Source organism: Zophobas morio, unplaced genomic scaffold (genome assembly GCF_036711695.1).
Source record: "Zophobas morio isolate AGI-343-1 ecotype UQ-CSIRO unplaced genomic scaffold, CSIRO_AGI_Zmor_V1 ptg000064l, whole genome shotgun sequence".
NCBI lineage: Eukaryota > Metazoa > Arthropoda > Insecta > Coleoptera > Tenebrionidae > Zophobas > Zophobas morio.
Window position 1 is genome coordinate 90,632 of NW_026972169.1, and position 19,908 is coordinate 110,539.

Below are 19,908 nucleotides of genomic sequence, written 5' to 3' on the forward strand. Positions count from 1 at the left end.
TAAGAAAACTCTTTTTGATAAAAATATTAGTAATTAGGAGGGATTTAACGTTTTTTGTATTACACTTCTATCGAAAACTTTTAGATTGTTCTTAGAAAGTTATTAAGTAAATTTATTGGTTATCTATACCTGATTTTAAAAGTCGCAATTGCTTATATTTATACAAAAGCTCTTATTGGTTCAACACTATTTAGAAAATTAACTTGAATATGCCGACAAGCTCACATAATAGATTTTGATTTGTTTTACTTATGTCATTGCACTATTTTACACACTACTTTTTATAGCAAGGTTGCCTTTCATTCGAGTTGATAATAAGTTATTATTACGTGGCACAAGAAACTTAAAACTCGACGGATTTTCTACAGTAAGCTGAAATAACATTCTTTAAAAGTATTTTATTTTCAGTTAAATTGTTCTATGTTAATATATCACATTTCTGATGCGCGCGGACAAGTAGAAAAAATTACATACCTACACCTTCAAAACTCTTTTTTATAAAAATACAAGAGGGCTCTGCATATCTCTGCCCTATTAGAAATCTTAAACAAAGGTTTAACATCCAATTAGTTTTTGAAAGTTTGGAGAACATAAATCACTTAATGAAAATAATACAACAACTACAATTTTATAAACTTTACTAATTGGCGTTCATTGAAGTTGGTAGGCTTTCACGCAGCATTAGACATGCTTGCTATAGGAGACTACTAAACTTACTTTTAATCTCCACTATTAATGGAAAAATATGTTACATATATACCTACTTCGAGCAAAATGACGATGTATTAACCATCTTTATTAGCTCTAACCCTTATGCTCGGCATTTAGATATATGTAGCCCTCTCCGAATATGGGTTTAAGGTTGTTCTCTAAACTTTTAAGCCTTCGTACTTGGCTAAAAGTGCAGAAGCACCAATAATATCTTAGGAAAGGTCAAAAAGCATTTAAGATTACTGATAAAGCCCATTCTTCGAATTGAGCTTTTTAAATCCAAATTATCAAGTTCACAATAACTACATAGTCAAGTATGTTCAAGCTAGTTGGAAAGAAAAAGGGAAAAGCAAGCACAAATGGCAACTTTTTGCATTAACTGCTGGGTCATATACTTCATAAACCAATTTTAAAAAATTATAAACTTTTATAAAAAAAATGTCATGTATTCGTGCACTATAAGCCCGAAATATGGTTTTATACCAAAAACTAATGTTTCGATAAGTAAAGCCCACAGAATAAGCAAATATCAATAGCAGTTGTCTACTATAATATTACTAATTAAGGAGACAAAAATTATTGTTCTAAATTGTATTAAGTGTGGAAAGTAAAAAATATGTAATATTTATAACTATGGTTATTAATTAAATCTTCAAAAATAAATATAATATTATTATAATTGTAAAACTACGAGTAGATTCTACAGAAGTCTAAGAATTATGTGTTTTCAACTAGTATGAAAAAGTAAATAGAAAGTTAAACTATTAATAAACTCCTTGTTATCGCTTTGCATTTAACCTGTTTATCATCGTAAAATGATTACCCTTCTCTGATACCATATACACTCATTATGCACTTTGTTACTATTGAGAGCTATTCAGAGTATAGATTAGCGATGTATAATGAGTATGAAAGGTTTTTGCGCATGAATATTTCTACTAAGCTGAACGAGTAGAGTATATATATAGAATAAACATATTACAGTATACATACCCAGTAAGCGCATAGATAAATTATAATCTATCTAATTATGGGGGAGTAAAATTAAAGGTTACTCTCGCCCCAGTTCTCTACGGAGGCGTTCGTGTCCGAGTGGTTAAGGAGATCGACTAGAAATCGATTGGGCTCTGCCCGCGTAGGTTCGAGTCCTGCCGAACGCGACTTCACTTTTTTTCTCTTTTCACTTTTGGCTTTGAGCTGATCTAAGATATTTTTAGTAACAGACCTTCCTATAATTTAAATTTGTTTATTATTTTTTGTCTATTAACTTTTTTAATTCTTTTTATATATTACTATTTTAGACGCCATATAGTTTTTTTTCGGTTATTAGGCTTTTAATAAATGCAATATGAAAACCTGCGTAGTATTAAGAAATTTGCTGAGACGTATAATAAATTATAACTAGACGTTCAAGTAACTCCAACAAAGTTTCTTATGGCTCAATCTGATAAGGAATCTGTCCTTCTTATCCTTATTAGGTTCTTTACATAAATACCAATATAACTTTTATACCCACTTCCTTCTTTAGACATGGAACCACTTTGTATAACATTGAAAATCGCTTCACGGGTCTACGTTTCTGTAAAGTAGCTGCGTTTTTCCAAGACTTACAATTTAGTAAAATATAGGCTGGCAGGATGTCGAGTTGACGCCGGAAGGAATTATAGGAACTGAAAAGGCAGCAAAAGCTTTAAAACACTACCTGGGCGAGAGAGAATTGGATGTTGCCTTTTCCTCGAAACTTTTACGCAGTCAAGAAACCCTAATTATCCTCGCCAAAAAATTAAACTTGATAAATAAACCTATTTTTGTATTTTTATTACACTAACCCCCGTTCTTAATATATCCTCTTACTGGTGATAACGTTAGAAATCAGAGCATCTCAATGAGAGAAATTATGGTCTCTTAAATGGTCTTAGACGAAAAGAAGTTGCTAATATTTATGGCCTACAGCAAGTCGAATATTGGCGACGGTTTGTCGGTTATATAGTATAAATCAACGAATGTGCCTTATAAAATCTTAATAATTTTAAAAAAAAGCATATATAATTATCTGCTTTTATTATTTGTACGGAAGAGGATATGACGTTACTCCTCCGGGCGGTGAATCCTTAAAGATGACAGCAGAAAGGGTTGTATCTTACTTTACAAGTACTGTAATGCCGTTTATTATTGAAGGAAAAGTATACTTTAAACTTTTCAGTTCGAGAAAAATTTTTAAATTCTTATAAGCACGTGCTAGTAGTGGCCCACGGGAATTCTCTCAGAGCCATTGTAATGCATCTTCTTCACTACTCTCCTTCGGAAATCCTCCAAACTGAAATTGGTTGGTGCGAGCCTTTAGTTGTTCGGTTCGTGACGGCCTGCAAGAAAACAACTCCTTCTATTGCTTCAATATCAATAATTGTAACCACCACCACCCCTTTAAAAACCTTTTTGCCTCCTTCAAGAAACGTTACTATAGAAAAAGTGTTAATTTGAATAAAAAGCATGTGCCTTTTAAATTTTTGATAAGTTTGTTATACTGGCTTCTACATTTTTTTCTTTTAATAATGTCCGAATTAAATAACAGCGTTATACTCCAAGTTGATGACAGTTTATTTTTAGGTAAACCCTCTGTGTTAAGGTTTACAACTTCAAACAGATCTAAGGGAAACGCTGGCATTTCTTAAAATTCAAATAACTACAAGATAATTATTATTCAACTCGAAAATTTAACTACTTGCTTTTTTCTTAAAAAAAAAGCAAAAGGTTTACTTTCTATGAAATCTTTCTGTTAAATTAAGCTTACATATTCTTGTAGACGATGGCCTTACAAAATCACTCTTTCCCCCTATTTTTATTTAGTGGATATGTTTTTTAACTAATTGTGATTTTTTGTAGTTCTCATTTAATTATTTCAACACTTACAAGGTTTCTTGATATTAACTAAATTTGGATCAGTGCTTATCGAACATATAAATCATTGAGATGAACAAAAATGTTTATCAAAGCATTCCACAATAATGAGACAGTCACGCGCAAATGGGCACTCTGCACAAACCATGAGCACCAGTAATTAACGGCAAGAGTTATAATGTAATTAATTGTGCTTAGATGGCTACTATACGCCACCGGGCTACAGCTGTATAAAGTAATCAACAGGATCGTTAGATAGTAAAGCTTAAGTCGGTTGCGTATTTATACAGGCAACTCTTTTACAAGAGAAAATTATGTACCTTGTTTTTTATTTCTGACTTTACTTTGCTAATGGTATTGTTGTGTAATGGCGCCACGAATTGCCTCAAAGTGATATAACAGCAAAGTTCGGGTTGTTTTCTATTCAATACAATAATATCCTTGGTCCTTGGCCCTTAAAAGATTAGTTGTTATCTGCCACTGATTAAACCATAGTTTAAGCAGTAATATTTGTTTTGTTTTAGGAAAACTAGAGGAGGTAAAAAACAGTCATTCTTCCGCAAAATGTAAAAAGTGGAATATTGCAGGTGAGTTTATCCAACACATATAAAGCAAGTAGGATTGGAAAAAGTAGTAAGTCTAATAGGGCTATTATAATCAGTCCTTTCAGAAGTGAGCTAGCTTTTCCTTACTTTGACGAAAAATCTCTGGTGAAAAAAAAACTGACGCGAAAGGAGATAAAAGTAGGCGATATAGTGGAAGGCACAAGGGTGTATTTTTCCTTCACCCTTCTGTCTTTCATAACAGTTACAATACATTCTCTTCGAAAGAGTACTTAGTGTTTACATCAAAGGGCATTTTAAATTAAGCATCAATAAGTTTCGAATTACTTCAACGTCATAATTACTCTGCTAAAATACCTGTTTAACTTAAAAAATTAATTTTAAAAATTCAAATTAATAGCCGTAATAAAACTTTTCTTAGTTTATAGCAATAAAAAAAAACTTACGCTGCTGCTGCAGTGACGAAGAAGCCTTAGATAAGGTTACTAAATCTTGAAGTACTGATATTTCTGATAAAGCGTAAAACATATGAAAATAGTTTTTTGAACCAATAAATATACACCCGCTTTGAAGTCCCGTACACTTTATGACCCTGACATTGTAAGGTAGTCTATGGATAGTAAGCGCTCACATTTAAATTCTTTGAAAGCTAAGGAGAGTTAAAATAGAAGAAACATAAAAGTAAAACTAACTAGATTAGCTTAATTTATTAATGGCAGCGCTGACCACGGGTACTTTTTAAGTTAAATTAGTAACTTACCAAGTTTGACATCAATGTCGACTAGAATTTAACTAGTTTTAGAGCCTTTCCTCCAATATTTTTAGTATTTGTTAATTTATTACTTTAGTAGCTATCGTTGTAATAAAAAAAACTTAGGGTGAGTTTAGATAAAAGAGACTGAGACCTTAGAACAGGCAAAGGGCTAAGGAATAACTAAGTCTAGCTGTGCGCAGGTGAGATAGAACTGAGTGGTGCTCCTTAGAAGAGTTTGTTTAAGTGCTAAAAAGCAAAGAAAATTGTAAATAACTTAGAAAACCATTGGTCGCAACTAGAATTAATCCGATTAAACATAATAAAGCTGAGTGCGCATGCAAAATCATAGTAATATACGCCTGGGGAAACCACTTTATTCTTTTCTGACTTCCTTAGACGCCTCATTTTTTATTATCAATTGACTTTCATAGATGCTCAGTAAGTCAAGAAAAGACAGTTTACTCTTGATTCTGGCGCAAGTAGGCGCCTGTAAATCTCCAGGAGGAAGTTCACGGCTATTCCGATTTTTTTTCTAGGATTGGAGTGCAATACGTGATTAGCCGTCAGCTCACCCACTGAATTACTAAGTTCCGAAGAGCTTTGACAGTTGACTTTTCGCCAAGCGCCTCTCTCTATGCCTCATATGTACTTTATTTATTAATGACAGTTCCTAGTGCTCGTACGTCTCATATAACAAGCGGTGTCCACATTTATATTGAGGCATCAGTAGTTTTACTATTGGCAGTTGTAATAATCTAATTTTTATGAAACCGAGAGACGAATGCCAACTACCGCAATGGAGCAAAATAAACAATATTTGAACGACCTTCGCCTAATTTGAAGCCGCGAAGCACATGGAGGTTCCGAAAAAGTTGACCTTTTTTTTACTGTACTAGATAAAACCCACATTAAATTAAAATCAATTTTTAGAATGTTTTTATATGTTACATAAATCCTTTACTTTTAGATTGTAATAAATTAGTTGAAATAATTGTCATTTTAAAGATTTTAATACGGCACTAAAAGGGAAAATATAACCAACTCCAAATTGTAATAAGCAGTTAGATGTAACTTTAGCTCCATTTAATACTACGCAAAGATGCTGCGACCTTTGTCCTGACTAATCCTGCTCTGCCTTAACACTTTGCTATAAGCTTGGTTTTAGTTGTGTGGCTTTTCACTTTAAGTTTAGGATAACAATTCTTATTAGGTCGAGAGCAAGTATATTTCTTCATTATTATTTTAATATTTTTAAGGTATGATGGTAGAGAGGGCTGCTCAGCAGGTACTGGGCCTTACTCTGTACGAAAAAGTTTCTACTTGCAAAGTAATTTATATTTAACCATTTTTTTAGCTGCTAAAATCTTTATCTCCTTCCTATAAAATATATAAATTTAAGCGGTTATAAAAAAATATATAGGTACTGGTCGTTGGTGCTGGTGGTATAGGTTGTGAAATTCTTAAAAATTTATCAACAACTGGTTTCAGAAACATTTTTTTGGTAAACTTTGCGTTAATAAACGTGTTTATCTATAAGATCAATTTTTATTTTGTATTGTTTTCTTGAGTTAGTTTAACAAACTTTAGGCCCTTTTTTTTACTAAAGATATCAAAAAAAAAATTTATAGATCACTTATTCTGACAAGCCATAAACTCTAGAGTCTTAAGGTGTTTATTTTTCTTTGAGTAAGGTTGACTTGGATACTGTAGATGTGAGTAATCTCAACAGACAATTTTTGTATCAACTACATCAAGTAGGAAAATCTAAAGCAGAGGTTTATTATAAGTTTAATTGCTTTTAAACAGATAGACTTTTTACTTAATTAACAAGGCTGCTGCAGATACCATAAGATCTTTCAATCCAAACATCCAGATTACCGGAAGCCACGCCGATATAAGAAGTTTTGAGTACAATGTTGAGTTTTTTGAAAAGTTTGATATAGTTTTCAACGCTCTTGATAACTTGAGTATTTATTTTAATTACAATTCTTATTGATAATCTTTCTTTTTTTAAACTTTCGATTGTTTATTAAAATTACTACTTAAAATCATAATTTTATGATAGCTTTACAGAGATTACTTAGTATTCTGCAAAAGTCGGCTTTTATTTTTGCTATGGCGCTTGTTAATAGAAATTTATTTATTTTACCCCCTTTAGGCGCTCGGATCCACGTCAACCGAATGTGCTTAGCAGCGAATCTCCCTCTCATTGAAAGCGGCACCACAGGCTACCTCGGCCAGACGACTGTTATCAAGCGGGTCGGCTTTTGTTACTTTTCTATAATAAATTCCTCCTGCCAGTGCTTCACTTTTTTTTTGCTGTCAGGGTTTGACTGAGTGCTTTGAGTGTACACCGAAGCCCGTTCCTAAGCGCTTTCCTGTATGCACTATACGTAGTACACCATCTTTGCCGATCCACTGCGTTGTTTGGGCGAGGCACCTCTTCAGGTCTTTGCGTTTACTTCGGCTTTAATCATTTTTTTTTTTTTAGTTGTTACGCTTGTTCTAGTCAGCTGTTTGGCCACGCAGATGACGAAAGCGCTGTTTCGCTTAGTGTGAACGCGCAGGAATTAAGATCCGCTGAGCATGATTTAGTTACTGATTTACCGAAATCTTTAAGGAAATGGGCTGTTTCTCTGAACTTTGATCCGTATAAAATTATGCACAAGGTATTTATCCCATTCGCAATTTAAGTTTTCTGGGGATTATTGAACCTTTGAAAGTTGTTCTCGGAGGACATACATACATTGCTCAGCATGGACACTCTCTGGCGAAACAGGAATCCCCCGCAACCCCTTAACTGCTACGCCCACGCCAAGACCGAGAAGGTGGTGAGTGATTCTTTCACTCGGAATCGTTTCTTTTCCGTTTCTGCAGCAAAGTCCAGTGTACGAAAATCCTCACTGTTTGCCGGATCAGAGTGTTTGGTCTGTGGATGAGTGCGTTGATCACTTTTGTCGAAGGTTTGCGTCGGAATAAAGTGGACGACAATTGCTTCATTTATATATCTTCTTAGTATAAAAGAGCTACGCGATCGCTGGGAAGGTCTAACCAATGATCTTACCGAACTTTTATGGGACAAAGATGATTCTTCTAGTAATATCAACTCTTCTAGTCTTCTTCACGTGCAACTTCACTGCTTAATTAATTATATCAACCTGCTAGTGATGCAATTTGTAACTGCCGCTGCAAATTTACGTGCTTATGCTTTTGGGATTCCCGCTAGCAATTTGTTTGAAATAAAAGGTTGTTTCTTTTTACTATAATTTTTTTAAATTTTCGAATTACCAATCTATTGACTTCTAGCCTTAGCAGGCAGCATCATTCCTGCAATAGCAACAACTAATGCGATCATTGCGGGTAAATGTTATAACCATAATTTTTTTTAATAAAAATCGTGTTAAATACTAAATTAGGGATTTGTGTGATCGAAGCGCTCCATATACTGAGTGGAGATTTCGACAAATGCCAAACTGTATGCAAATATATTAAATCCTTGTAGGGATAGTGCGGGGCTTGTTGCTTTATAGTGGATCCTTAGTTAATTGACTAGAAATTAATTAACAGACTTTTTTAAAAACGGAAAAGAATTCCAGAAACAGATTGCTTGTTCCAGAAAAGCTTGTACCGCCCAACCCGAAGTGCTACGCCTGCGCTGAACAGTTAAACTGATTGCGTAGGAAATTAATGCTTAACTTTTTTGGAATGCAAGTAGGCCAGAAGCGAAGCTCTTTGTAAATCTTAGCAAATTTACTTTAGAAGATCTGAGAAGCAAAATCTTAATTGGTAGCCTTGGGATGTTGGCTCCGGACGTGTGCATGGGGCCAAAGTTTAGGCCTTTTGATCTCCGCTCTCGCGCTTTTTAAGCTGTTATTATGCAGATTACTTCTCTCCAGTGAAGAGGAACATGCAGGGATCAACAAAGCAAAAACTCTTAAGGAGGTCGGGGTACGTCCAGGTTCCCTTCTAGAGGTCGAAGACTTTCTTCAAGTTAAGGATCTGTTTGACTTGGTGTACCGTTTGGCCTAAATTGCCCCCACAAGGACCACAAAATTCGACTTTTCGTGGCGGAGAAAGACACTTTCCAGGATCAGGATGGCTTTGAACTAGAAAGCAGGAGTATCGATTCAGAAGAAAATACTAGTAAACGGCCCTCCTCGGAAGTTCTAAAAAGAGATCTAGAGGAAATTGAGGAGAACCTTTTCAGTAAAAGGTTTAAAAAGAACTAGGAGGAACCTTTCTAGCAACACCATTTTAAGACTTTACTCTGAGATGCTTTTTTTTAAAAAAATGTAGTTTTTACAGTCACATGAGCCACAAATTTATTAGGATTAATATTTTTAAAGCTTTCGTTTTTGTTTTTTAATGACTACAATTTTAGTGTTGACTTAATATACATAAAAGAGTAACAGTAGATTTTTGAAGTATTTAATTGCTTGACTATTAAAAGATTTCCATAAGTAGAAAGTGTACCTCCTTTGGGTTTTTATAGTATTAATACTATATGTTTGAGGATTTCAGGTAACCATAAAAACGAAGGTGTAAAAAAGATTTAAAATTCATACTCGGGGCAGGCCCCGTTTGAAATTAATCGATAAGTCTGTCTTCCTAATCTTACTCTTTTTGAATGTCCCCGCCTTCTTATTAGTTATGCGAATCCTTGAATATTACAAAATTAGTGTGCAACAATATTTGCTTTGCTATTACTTTGCTTTCGAGTTTAATAAGTATTACTTTATGTAAAATTGAGAAACCTCTTCCGTCTCCATTTTTTCCCAGAACATAAATACTTCACTGCTGCTAAATGCGAGGTTTATGTAACCAAAAAGTTTCTTAAACAGTTGACTCAACAAAGTCAACCTCAGAATAATATCCCGTATTATCGTGTGGATAGAAAAAAAATACAATATTTATGTAAATACGTTTGAAATACTAGTGTAGTGCATCGAGATAGTTAATTTAGATAAAAAAAAAATACACGTGCCTTAGTTAAAATATTACTTGTTCTGAAAGATTTTGTTTTTATTTTTCTTATCTAATGGGAATAGCTGTTAAAAGACGATGTTCCTTGTTATAAAATATCTAAACACTAAATTTTTTGGCTGAAAAAATTTTATAACACAGGGCGTATCCATATTAAAAAATCTTTCAGAGTGAGAGAGGCAGGAACTGAGTACAAAAATTAAAAAAATTAATTTTATCGTCATATTTTCCCTTAATTAGTTTGTTAAAAAAAAAAAAAAATATTTAGCCGCGATAAAGCTATTCCGGTCTTACGCTGTAATAAGATATCGAAATGAAAGTCTATATATTTCTGTTCGCCAAGTTTTTTATTTTTACCAATTGTGAAGCAAGCACAAAAAATTAGTAAGAGGTTCTTAATTGTAACCAACTAGGAAGCGAATTTAAACTTCAGGATAGGAAGAACCTCTTGCTAACGCAGATTAGTTGGTAAAACCTTTTGTTTTAAGGGCAAAGATCCTAATATATATGCTAATTCCAGTGAGCGTTGGCTAACTTTCTTATAAATATTATAGTTGTGCATGTTTATGAAAACAACTTAAGCACTTTAAATCTACAATTTTTTTAGTTTAAAGACTATGCATTATAGAGTTAAACAGTAATTAATAAAAAAATTATCTTAGATATCTATATAATAGTTGCATTTTAAAACTTAGTGTACTGTTTACGGACAGTTACCGATTAAAAGCAGGGGCCTTTGAAGGCAGTAAGTAGTGGGTAGCGCATTCAAGTTCGTAATAACACTGTATAGAAAACAGTAAGCAAAATATAAGAAATTTCAAAGAAATTAAACACTCAATTGCTAAAGAGCGAACATGAGAGCTGAGTTTCGCACGTAGCTCTCTTTCTTGCCCCTTTGTGGCTAAGCCTCACACTTCCAATCTTTATACAAACTTTTAATACTTCTGCCATCATACAAGCTGTTGCTTTTCAGCATAGTCGCGAAGTTGGCTTGCGTTGTAGTACATACAGGTATACATTTGTTTCGTTAGTTTAACTTTAAGTAATTACTTTTCTTAGTGTTAAGTCTTTGTTATAGTTCTGCTCTTATTTACCTTTCTATATACCTCAAAAAATTTATAGGTGCAGGGTTTTGTCACCCTAGCAACGAATATCTTTATCGAAAGTGTTGTAAAAGTGCCTGTTTACTAGGCTGGAGATTAATTTTAGATAAGAATGCTCAAAGTAGTGAAGTGGTCAAAGAAGTTATCGCTTGCTTAGAGGTGAATAGAGAGGAGATCTGCCTTCTTATTTTCTATAAACTTTTGCAGTGCATCTAGTCTGAGCTTATTTTTTATAGGATACAAAATATTTAAATGCAGGGACTGGAAGCAACTTAAATATGAGCGGACACGTAGAATGCGATGCTAGTATAATGGAAGGTACATAAGTAGTTTTACTATTATTACTTTGTAACAAAAAGGTAAAAAAGAACCAACACTGAAAAATTATATGATATGTTTTATTTTTATCTATATACCCTTACAAAAATATTTTAACCATGCTTGTAATTAAGAAATAAACCTTAATAATGTTTCAGGCTGTTTTAATTTCTCTTTTTAATTGTTTTTTTCATATGCGTGGTTATCTTCGGTTCAACATTTTTAAAAAGCTTATCAGTCAATTTGATTCGTTTTTTCGTAATCTAGTAAACTATGTATAATTATATTTGTTAATACCTTTATTATATAATAATAAATGTATATATATATATATGTGTGTGTGTGCGTTTTCACTATTTTGCACCGACTTTTCACAAGGTAAAAGCGGGGCTTTTGGAGCTGTGGGCTGTTTGCCTGGTGTGAAAAATCCAATTTGCGTTGCATACGACTTGATGCTAGAAGAGAGAAAGGGGCTATTAAACTTTGGCCTGATACCGCCAATGTCCATAGCTGAATCTTTGATTTAGATTGTAGTATTCTACAGCGACTTACAATACACTTCTAGTATGTTTGTTAAATTCTTATTAAAATTTTTAGGCTTTTATGCGGGAGAGCTGCATGGATGTATGCACGGGATAGGGGATTAGGCGAGCCTTGCAACGAAGAGGAGCTTGGGGAATATCTTGTAACCGGTCCGTTTGCAGTATAAGCTTATAAGATTTCGAAAAACTAGTCTTGTATTTACCCGTAGAAACGTCGAGGTTGAAACATAAAAATTGCCTCTCTCTACTTTCTGGCAAAGCAGGTTCCTATAAACATCTCTTTTATAATTTAAGCACCACCAACATTACCTCCATGGCGTGTGTTTACCGCAAATCTACACATCTTGGTAATGTTGGATATCGAGAGAAGTATCAGGGCCTTTATTTCTAGAGACAAATTTTAAAAGGCAGTTCTTCTTCTGACAAGCACCAAATTAAAAACCTTATACTTAACTCCTTGACATAACGAAGCAGATTGTCCATTGGAGGAACCAGACAGTCTCGCAGAGGTTCCTAGATTCAAAAGGTATAACTCTTACAATAACGGAAGCTGCGATTTATGGGCAGAACGAGCTCGATGTCATGATGGACACCGTCGGCGTGATATGCCGAGACAGGAACGGAAACGTCTCTGCGGGGGTTTCGTCCGGGGGCATTCTCCTAAAGAGGCCGGGCCGCGTGGGCGAAGCAGCCATGTTTGGCTGCGGCTGCTACGCGCTGAACTTGGCCAGCCAATCAAACGCTGCAAAGGAGAGCGCCGCCTGCAGCGTGTCAGGATGCGGCGAGCATGTTATGAAGACTAGACTAGCTGAAAAGTGCTGCTCCAGCGCATTTTTGAATAGTTCAGACGGTCGTAAGGGCGGCCTTTATGATTCGCTCAGGGTCACACTCCAGGATTTCCTGGACCACCCCTGGCTAAGCCACATTCCGCAAAGGCTGTGCGGATTGGTGGTTTTGCACGAATATGTCAATGGTGAGCCGTCGTTTTTTCTCTGGCCGGTATCTTGTGCTAATGCGCTGGTTGTAAGAGGCATTGAAATAGCGTGGGGGCACACATCGGCGAGTTTTGCAGTGGGATACTTCCGGGAGGGCGACTGCAAGCCCACTGTACTCTATACGTACTTAATGCGCTGCGCTCCTTTTAGTGTTCTAATGCTTATATTCAAGGCATTAGTATCTCGTCTGCCTAAAAGCAGCCAGGTGGGTAACTCGTTCCTTATAGGAGGCACATTCACAAGGCGCGATACGCTAAAGCCATAATAAACTAATCAATAACTACTTTAATAGTTTTACGATGATCACTGTATTTTTGAAAGCGTTTCGTTTAAGCCGTTGAACTTAACTATCTGACGAACAAAATACTGACCGTAGCGCCTCTCCATTTTTGTTGCGGCCACATGAACCATGTCCTGCGTCTATAAGTAAAAATCTTAAGCAATAACAACTTCTAAAGCATTACTTCGTTTATATAAAAGTCGATGCCAGAATTATTAACGAGCGTGCCGGTCAGCGGGGGTCCCTCGCTCCATACCTGCAGAAAGCCGCATTTACAACCGAACAACTTATAAAGCTATAATTGCACCAATGATTGGCTTTTGCGCTTAAAAGCGAGAAGATAAGATCGAATGGTGGGCTCGTCCGTTTTCATAAAGGAGGCCAGTTTTCTAGAGTTTGTTACAGAAGGTTGGAGAATTTATAATACTGGTTATACCTAACGGGCATAGAGGCGTATAGGCGCAGATAGCTCTTAAGCGTGTTGAGCAGTAGCTGTTGGTGAACTTTATCCATAAAAAGTTCAACTTGTGATCTTTGTGGCTGCCGCACGAAAAAGTTACAAGCAGGATTGAGGGTAGGCACTGTTAGCATACATCCAACTGAGGATCGGCAGAAGTGGGATTGCCCACGGGAATGAACTTGGGACAGGAAAACAAAAACATATCCTGATAAGTTTCTAAATCGCTAGAAATAAGACATGAGTGAGAAATGAGACGCTTCCCCGATGAAAGGATACCCCTTCTGTAGCTTGAGCAACTTCTCGCCTAAAGTCTCCCGGAGGGCGCCGTGGAGTTGCTCGTCAATGCGCTGCGGTTGAAGGGACACGGCAATGGCCAGTAGCTGATGCAGCTGGCTCGTCTTTTTGAACAACTAATAGAGAAAAAGAAAAAAATAAAAAGTAAGCCCGAAGACAGGGCCACCTGCCCATGCTGCTGCGAGCGACTGTAAGGCTTGGTGCGCAGGATATACTGAAGAACATTCGAAAACATCCGTATAGAGTCCTATTGGGAAAAAAAGGACTTTTATAACGAAAGAAAAAGATCGCAAGAAAAACGGGCCTGATATCGCCCCAACATCAGATAAGCAAAGCCCACGTGGTAGCACGAGGATACTTGACAAGCAGGCACCGCACTGACCACCTACGAAGACAGCTGTAAGCTTAAAACTAGAAGAGAATTAATTGCGGAGATCTTGCGGTTGATTTCGACGTTCTCGAGCAAATTCAGGGCCTGATGGTAGTCTCCGAGAAGACAATGGACGCGGCAAAGCCCGATTAGTGAGAAATAGCCCAGCATCTTGTAAAGCATCAACGATCCGCACCCACCCGCTACGGCCTCAACGTGCTGGTGATCCTGACCTTCCCTATAAGCTTGGAGTTGAGCGTTTATATTCGACTTCTCCACAAGAGAGTGTAACACATTCAGCACAATATGCACGTTCCACTGCTACAATAAAATTAGAAGATAACTATTAAGTCGAAAAGTAGAACCCATACTTGTGGACTTAAGGAAGTGCATGTAGTGCCATCTTGATCCAAGTTCAACTCTTTAGAGCGTCGTGAAAAAGACCGAAATTGATATAGAAACTCATCAATTATATCCCAAAGCCATGCGTGGGGAAGCTCAAGTTTAATAGCCTCTTTACTAGCTAGAAAAAACAATTGAAAATATTCAATGCGTCAATGCACAAATCTATACATAGGATGCAGTGAAAAAAGTTGCAATAGTTTTCAAAGCTTGATAGTCTCTCTTGGAAAGTCGGCTCGAAGCTGGTATGGATATGACGGTAGTACAATTCTTTATATAAGACAAGAAAAAGATCTATAGGATTATAAAAATAATAGAAATAGTTATTAGAAAAACTTGTATTCAAGTATACGGTGAGAATCCTGGTTGCTAAAGTAGTGAGAAACAACTTCCGGAGCTGGCCAACGTGATTGTTTAAAATAAGTTTGAGAGAGTTCGTTATACTCTTCGTAAATTTGTAAAAACAAATTTATCTAGGTTAGGAAAATTATTTATGTTATATCATTAAAAAAAAACTTTGTGTACTTGCTCATCACCCTCAGCCTTAAAAGCGTCATAAAAAAAAAAAAGAAAATTCATAGTAGACTGATCTGAAAACTCTATATGCGTAATATTCTCGTATTCTCCAATAAATGAAATGTAACAATGGTACCTTCTGACTTATAACCAGAGCCTCCTTTTTCTAGATCCTCTTCAACGTTGGTGACGTTACCATTCTGCCAGACATAAGCAGAATTTAATAACTCATAATTAGAGTTAGTGCTTGGATCATCTGTATCAGAGTTTTTTATCAGATCCATGGCTAATCCTTTTGGACAATATAACTAATAAATGTGAAACGCATTTAGTGGGATGAATCGCATAAATCGGCTTTACCCTTGTTACCACGGGGATACTAGCAATGAGGTTTCTACTTGACATTTAGGACTCGAAACCTCAGAAATTGTTTGCCCCCTCTTAAGGCCGTCCACTTACTATGGACACAGTCTTATATTAGCTTTATTGAACAAAACTATAATTTCGTGTTTAAAATCTATATTGGGTTAGAGTTTATACTTCTTCTCACAAAAAGATTATAAAAAATCTAAAGTAAACGATAATTATTAGCCTTCTTGCTATCAACTCTTCAGAGAAGTCTGGAGTAATGCGATAAAGATTCCCTCAGCTTGTATTTGTAGCAAGTATATCTGTCTTGAGTCATATCACGCAGTTATTTTCGATAGATCTTTACAATATAAATGAGCCTGGTTTTGGATATAGTGAGACATGAAGTTATTGAGAATTGATATTTTACCATGGAGGAAAGATTATGAGAAGTTTTATAAGTTTATGAGTGTGGAGAATTGCACTTTGAATGACATTCCTAAGGGTGTAAATAGCGAGGTCAGCGATAGATTAGAAAGTTCTGAGCATGAAAAGTGTGATATAGGGTAGCATGGAAAGAAATGTGATCTGGGAAAGTAAGTAGTTGAAAAGTTTTGTGGCCAACGGGAATTAATTAAGTTAGTCAAATTTTATAAAAAAAAGTGACAAACTCTACTTTAAGGATTTCGATTTTGAGAAAAGGATCAAATTAAGGTAACAGATGTGGGAAGATATATATCGTATTTGAAATGTTAGTGTAACGAATGAAAAGATCAAAAGTTTAGTAGTAGCACTTATATGGACTGAAATGGGATTTTGCCCGGAAGTAGCATATGAAACTGGACCATTTAAAGTAGAGTTGAAGGTTGAATCTCGTCCCGTTTGGAACATACACATATTAAGGATAAGTTGAAGCGCAAACTAATACAAAGCAAGGTGTGAGAAGCTGTTAGACACTGAGTTGCCCCATAGCGCGTTTTTACGCCCTAGAACTACGCCTTTTAATGAAACCGTTGAGTAAGCCATAAAAAAACGCTTAATTTATATGGCGAGAAGGACAAGAGAAACATGAGAGAATGTTTAAAAAATGCTTGCATTAAGAATATGCGTAGAACAAGTAAAAGTCAACAAGACTTATTCTTGCAAACAGATCTATTTGGCAATAGGACGGGTGGAACCCTTTTATAGCATTTCAATTACAAGTGTCCAATGATCCTCTGTTAATTCCAAATTTAATGCTCAAAAGCATTAAAGTAGTACCAACTCATTTTAGAATCTTTAGCAATAGCCTAATTACTGGATTTCATAAAATGAGCGGAAATTAATTAATAGTTGGAATTGACCACAAAGGCTCACTGGGGTTATTCTAAAATGATTTTTGATTGACCTTGTAAGAGGCGAAAGAGTAAATAGATTGAATCAGGTTTTAGATTCGTTTTCAAGGACGTTTCTTTGTTTACCTGGAGCTAAAATAAGGTACTCGATTTACTGTCCAGAGTGGTGAAGGCTGATAATTAAAAGAGCTCTACTGCTCCATTAAGAGACAGTGGCTGTTGTGTCTAAATTTAAAGTGGATAAAGAACTAATTTTTGAATGCAGTTAATATTGTTTCATACGGAAAAAAATATATTTCAACCCCCAGGTATTTCACCTAGGACCACGGCAGCGAAAGGCGTTTCTTTGTTATGAAAAGCGCCTTGCTCTTTTCGTTGCATTAATGAAGAGGTCTAATGACGACAACAGCTAGCAATGCTGACGTAGTAAAATAAGTTACTTTGACGACGATTGAATCCTACTATCGGCGTAAAGGGTAACCCACGTTTGAAGTGGGCTGGCAGAAGCTTGTCTCTTGTATGGAGGTGCATGGCTCTGGGTAGTTTAACAAAAATTTGTTAAAAGTATGATTTTTAAATTAAAGTTTTAAACACCACTGCATTAATCACCGAGTATCTTTTTTATATTAAGGATATGGACTTTTTTGTTTAATTCAATTAGTACGTTGTATCAACCAAATACATTTCTGCTCTTCAGTAAAGGCATTCCGCCAATACTTTATAAATTCATTTGAAAAAAAGAACAGCGTATTTTATTACTGCACTGACGAGGGCAAGCTATAGAAAGGGAGGGCTTTAGCTTTTAAAATTTTTTGAGGTTTCCGAAAGAATGAGTTCATTGTCTTAAAGGATGTTCATATCTCAAGAATGAAGCTTGTTTGTAAAACTTAGCTTTTTTGATATATGTTATGGGCCACCTTAATAATTTAAAAAGCGCATACTTAGCTGAAAATTACAAAAAACTTTTTTGGTATATACTTCCATTAATTCTCTCTGGTAGCTTGCTGAGAAGAACTTAGCTTCTATTTTTATTTAAGAGTTTAAAATTTATTTTTTTCTATTTTAACTATATGCAATTGGCTCCACACCGACCAGCATAAGACAATTGTTAGCATAACAGCCATTTTTGAATAATTTGCTCTATTCAGTGCCATCAATGGTGTTGCATGAGCTGTACTGCAGCGTTAATCTCGGGACGTGATGGAAGGCGGTGACACTGATGACATCAATGATGACGCTGTGACAAGCGCGCTTATTAATTGAATGACGGCAGATAATATCGGCAGATAATATCGACAAGCTAAACAAGGCAGCTCACTTCGCCACGAATATATAACGAAACAGCAGCTCCTTTCCTATAATTTCTAAAAGATTACTGACGCCTTCTTGATAGAATTGTTTTACATACTATCCTCTCTAGCCGCTCTCCATAACCTTTATTATTTGCTTAATCTTATTTGAACGATCACACCCTCAGTAAGTAAGCGGACGATGTATACATGTAGCTCAGACATTTCGTTTAGGGAAGTTCAAAAGAAATTCTATTTTTTCCCTTACTCTTTGCGCTGCACATGAAGAATGGTTTCTTTGATGGTTTTATAACTTGAGCAGTGAAAAACAAGGCGTTCTATAGTACTTAAAAGAACCCCTATAGCACCGGCACCTTATAGATTTCCCACCAGGCCAAAAAGTGGACACCCACCATAAGGGACAGGAATCATTGCTTAAAGTAACTAGTTCTAACGTACCCCCTCACCCTGTTAAGTAATTTCATTTTCATTACAAAATTATCTCCACTCTGGTAAAACAGGTTTTTCTTGGAGGGGGAGGGAGGTTGGCAGAATACGAACACGAGCAATCAAACTCTTAATCTGTGAGATAATTTTTATACTACTTTAACTAAAACGACTTTGTAATGAAAAAAAAAAAACGTGTGCTTAAGGGGAAAGGTGCAAAACGAGAAAATTGGGCTACAGTCGTTATATCAGCCATAACTTAAACTGCTTAACCCCTTAGAGGTTACTGGTACTATGTTTACCACATGTCCCCTAGGTTCAATTCTCAAGAGTAGGTCTATGGAAATTAGCCCTAAACGACTAACTCGGTCCCTGTAACAATGGTAAGTTTGATACCATGTTTTAACGGATTAGGCACCAAAAACAAAATATAAAAAATTGGTAAATTAGTGTTACCCGTGAACTTTAAGATGAGAATTTGTTACGCTATCTTTTTATTGAACAAAAATGTTTTCATTCTGGATGTAACAAGTTTATTTTTGGTTAGCTAGGTAAGTAAACATTTGTTTTCTGTTTTTTTTTTAAATACCAATACATAGTGTTTAAATAAGTTTCCTAAATCCGTTTATAATATTTAGTATAACTAGTAAACTTAGTGTTTACTTAGTTGTCCTCTGGATTACTAAGCTATTTAATATCTTCAGCTATAACGCTCTCTAGACGTTTTAGTCTTTTTTCCACCCCTCTAGACTTAGACTTAAACCCTAACCCTTATAATATCGCTGGTCCTCCAGGCCAACCTAAAACTAAAACACTAAAGACGCGGTAAAAACTGAAAAAGAAAGAAGGGAAGAAGGTGGAAAGACGGACGAAAACCACCCACGTATTCTATTAAAAAAATATATGTATATATACCATACATATTGTAGCAAATAGATTATGAAGGTACCTAATAGTTACCCTTAATAATTCTAATTTTAAATTTGTGCTGTAAGGTGATTAAATTCTTAACATATAGAACCCAATTTAGAAAACAAATATTGGTCTTTATAGTATAGTTCAACATAGGAAGTGATCTCGCAAAATAAAACAAATCTATTTTAAGCCCCAGAGCTTTGTACGTTAAAGGGTTGATCTAAATTCTCCCATTATGGAGAGAGTTGAGGAGGTCAGCCCCCTTGAGAATATAAGGCCTCTCGGGTTACATAAAGGCTGGCGATGTCTTTGTAATTTAAGCATTTAACATCCCCCCTCCCTCTTCACAAATTTAGAATATTATTACCATCTGATGAATATTCCAA

The 19,908-nt window shown here is 35.5% G+C and overlaps 4 protein-coding genes and 1 non-coding gene across 7 annotated transcripts; 3 read left to right on the forward strand and 2 right to left on the reverse strand.

The window, feature by feature from the left end:
• The first annotated feature begins 1,789 nt into the window (after window positions 1–1,789).
• Window positions 1,790–1,871, forward strand: Trnas-aga (transfer RNA serine (anticodon AGA)). Its single transcript has one exon. It is a non-coding gene; the product is annotated as a tRNA-Ser (tRNA).
• A 4,252-nt stretch (window positions 1,872–6,123) lies between these two features.
• LOC135143572 (SUMO-activating enzyme subunit 2-like) lies at window positions 6,124–9,234 on the forward strand. 3 transcript variants are annotated; one of them, XM_064075454.1, is made up of 17 exons: window positions 6,124–6,253; window positions 6,347–6,427; window positions 6,618–6,701; window positions 6,758–6,893; window positions 7,085–7,185; window positions 7,253–7,374; window positions 7,436–7,595; window positions 7,650–7,757; window positions 7,804–7,889; window positions 7,943–8,022; window positions 8,092–8,172; window positions 8,233–8,286; window positions 8,343–8,401; window positions 8,494–8,588; window positions 8,642–8,755; window positions 8,808–8,916; window positions 8,970–9,234. In XM_064075454.1, the coding sequence occupies exons 1-17, from the start codon at window positions 6,185–6,187 to the stop codon at window positions 9,153–9,155; spliced, it is 1,725 nt and encodes a 574-aa protein (XP_063931524.1). In that variant the 5' UTR covers window positions 6,124–6,184; the 3' UTR covers window positions 9,156–9,234. The 3 variants fall into 3 exon arrangements, with proteins under 3 accessions (XP_063931524.1, XP_063931526.1, XP_063931525.1); XM_064075456.1 differs by having other exon boundaries at window positions 8,515–8,588; XM_064075455.1 differs by having other exon boundaries at window positions 7,650–7,754.
• A 1,580-nt stretch (window positions 9,235–10,814) lies between these two features.
• On the forward strand, window positions 10,815–13,132 carry LOC135143577 (threonine aspartase 1-like; the record flags this gene model as incomplete). Its single annotated transcript, XM_064075467.1, has 9 exons — window positions 10,815–10,920; window positions 11,032–11,171; window positions 11,249–11,330; window positions 11,709–11,832; window positions 11,928–12,022; window positions 12,082–12,135; window positions 12,347–12,381; window positions 12,440–12,845; window positions 12,903–13,132. Coding segments are annotated over 9 exons (1,272 nt in total), but the record flags the coding sequence as incomplete, so codon positions are not given.
• Window positions 13,133–13,170: 38 nt separating this feature from the next.
• Window positions 13,171–14,333, reverse strand: LOC135143576 (eukaryotic translation initiation factor 3 subunit L-like). Its single transcript, XM_064075465.1, has 8 exons — window positions 14,206–14,333; window positions 14,068–14,148; window positions 13,884–14,017; window positions 13,741–13,831; window positions 13,584–13,687; window positions 13,455–13,536; window positions 13,332–13,403; window positions 13,171–13,281 (listed from the first exon to the last, which is right to left on the reverse strand). Exons 1-8 carry the CDS (start codon window positions 14,221–14,223, stop codon window positions 13,171–13,173), a joined length of 693 nt encoding a protein of 230 aa, XP_063931535.1. The 5' UTR covers window positions 14,224–14,333.
• On the reverse strand, window positions 14,287–15,594 carry LOC135143550 (eukaryotic translation initiation factor 3 subunit L-like). Its single transcript, XM_064075426.1, has 7 exons — window positions 15,550–15,594; window positions 15,326–15,497; window positions 15,199–15,272; window positions 15,026–15,146; window positions 14,845–14,967; window positions 14,643–14,794; window positions 14,287–14,592 (listed from the first exon to the last, which is right to left on the reverse strand). Exons 1-7 carry the CDS (start codon window positions 15,592–15,594, stop codon window positions 14,287–14,289), a joined length of 993 nt encoding a protein of 330 aa, XP_063931496.1.
• Window positions 15,595–19,908: the final 4,314 nt, after the last annotated feature.

Excerpts from the sequence above, each read along its gene's own strand:
- LOC135143576 (XM_064075465.1), bottom strand. Across the intron at positions 13,832-13,883 it reads TTGCTCAAGCTACAGAAGGG|CGATTTAGAAACTTATCAGG; the intron begins GTATCCTTTCAT and ends TCTTATTTCTAG. Across the intron at positions 13,688-13,740 it reads CTGCCGATCCTCAGTTGGAT|CCACAAAGATCACAAGTTGA; the intron begins GTATGCTAACAG and ends TTCGTGCGGCAG.
- LOC135143572 (XM_064075454.1), top strand. The coding sequence starts at position 6,185 with ATGATGGTAGAGAGGGCTGCTCAGCAGGTACTGGGCCTTACTCTGTAC. Across the intron at positions 6,254-6,346 it reads AAAAAGTTTCTACTTGCAAA|GTACTGGTCGTTGGTGCTGG; the intron begins GTAATTTATATT and ends AAAAATATATAG. Across the intron at positions 8,287-8,342 it reads AACTAATGCGATCATTGCGG|GGATTTGTGTGATCGAAGCG; the intron begins GTAAATGTTATA and ends ATACTAAATTAG.
- LOC135143550 (XM_064075426.1), bottom strand. The coding sequence starts at position 15,594 with ATGTCAAGTAGAAACCTCATTGCTAGTATCCCCGTGGTAACAAGG. Across the intron at positions 15,273-15,325 it reads CTCTGGTTATAAGTCAGAAG|AGTTTTCAGATCAGTCTACT; the intron begins GTACCATTGTTA and ends TTACGCATATAG. Across the intron at positions 14,795-14,844 it reads CTTTTTTCACTGCATCCTAT|CTAGTAAAGAGGCTATTAAA; the intron begins GTATAGATTTGT and ends TGTTTTTTCTAG.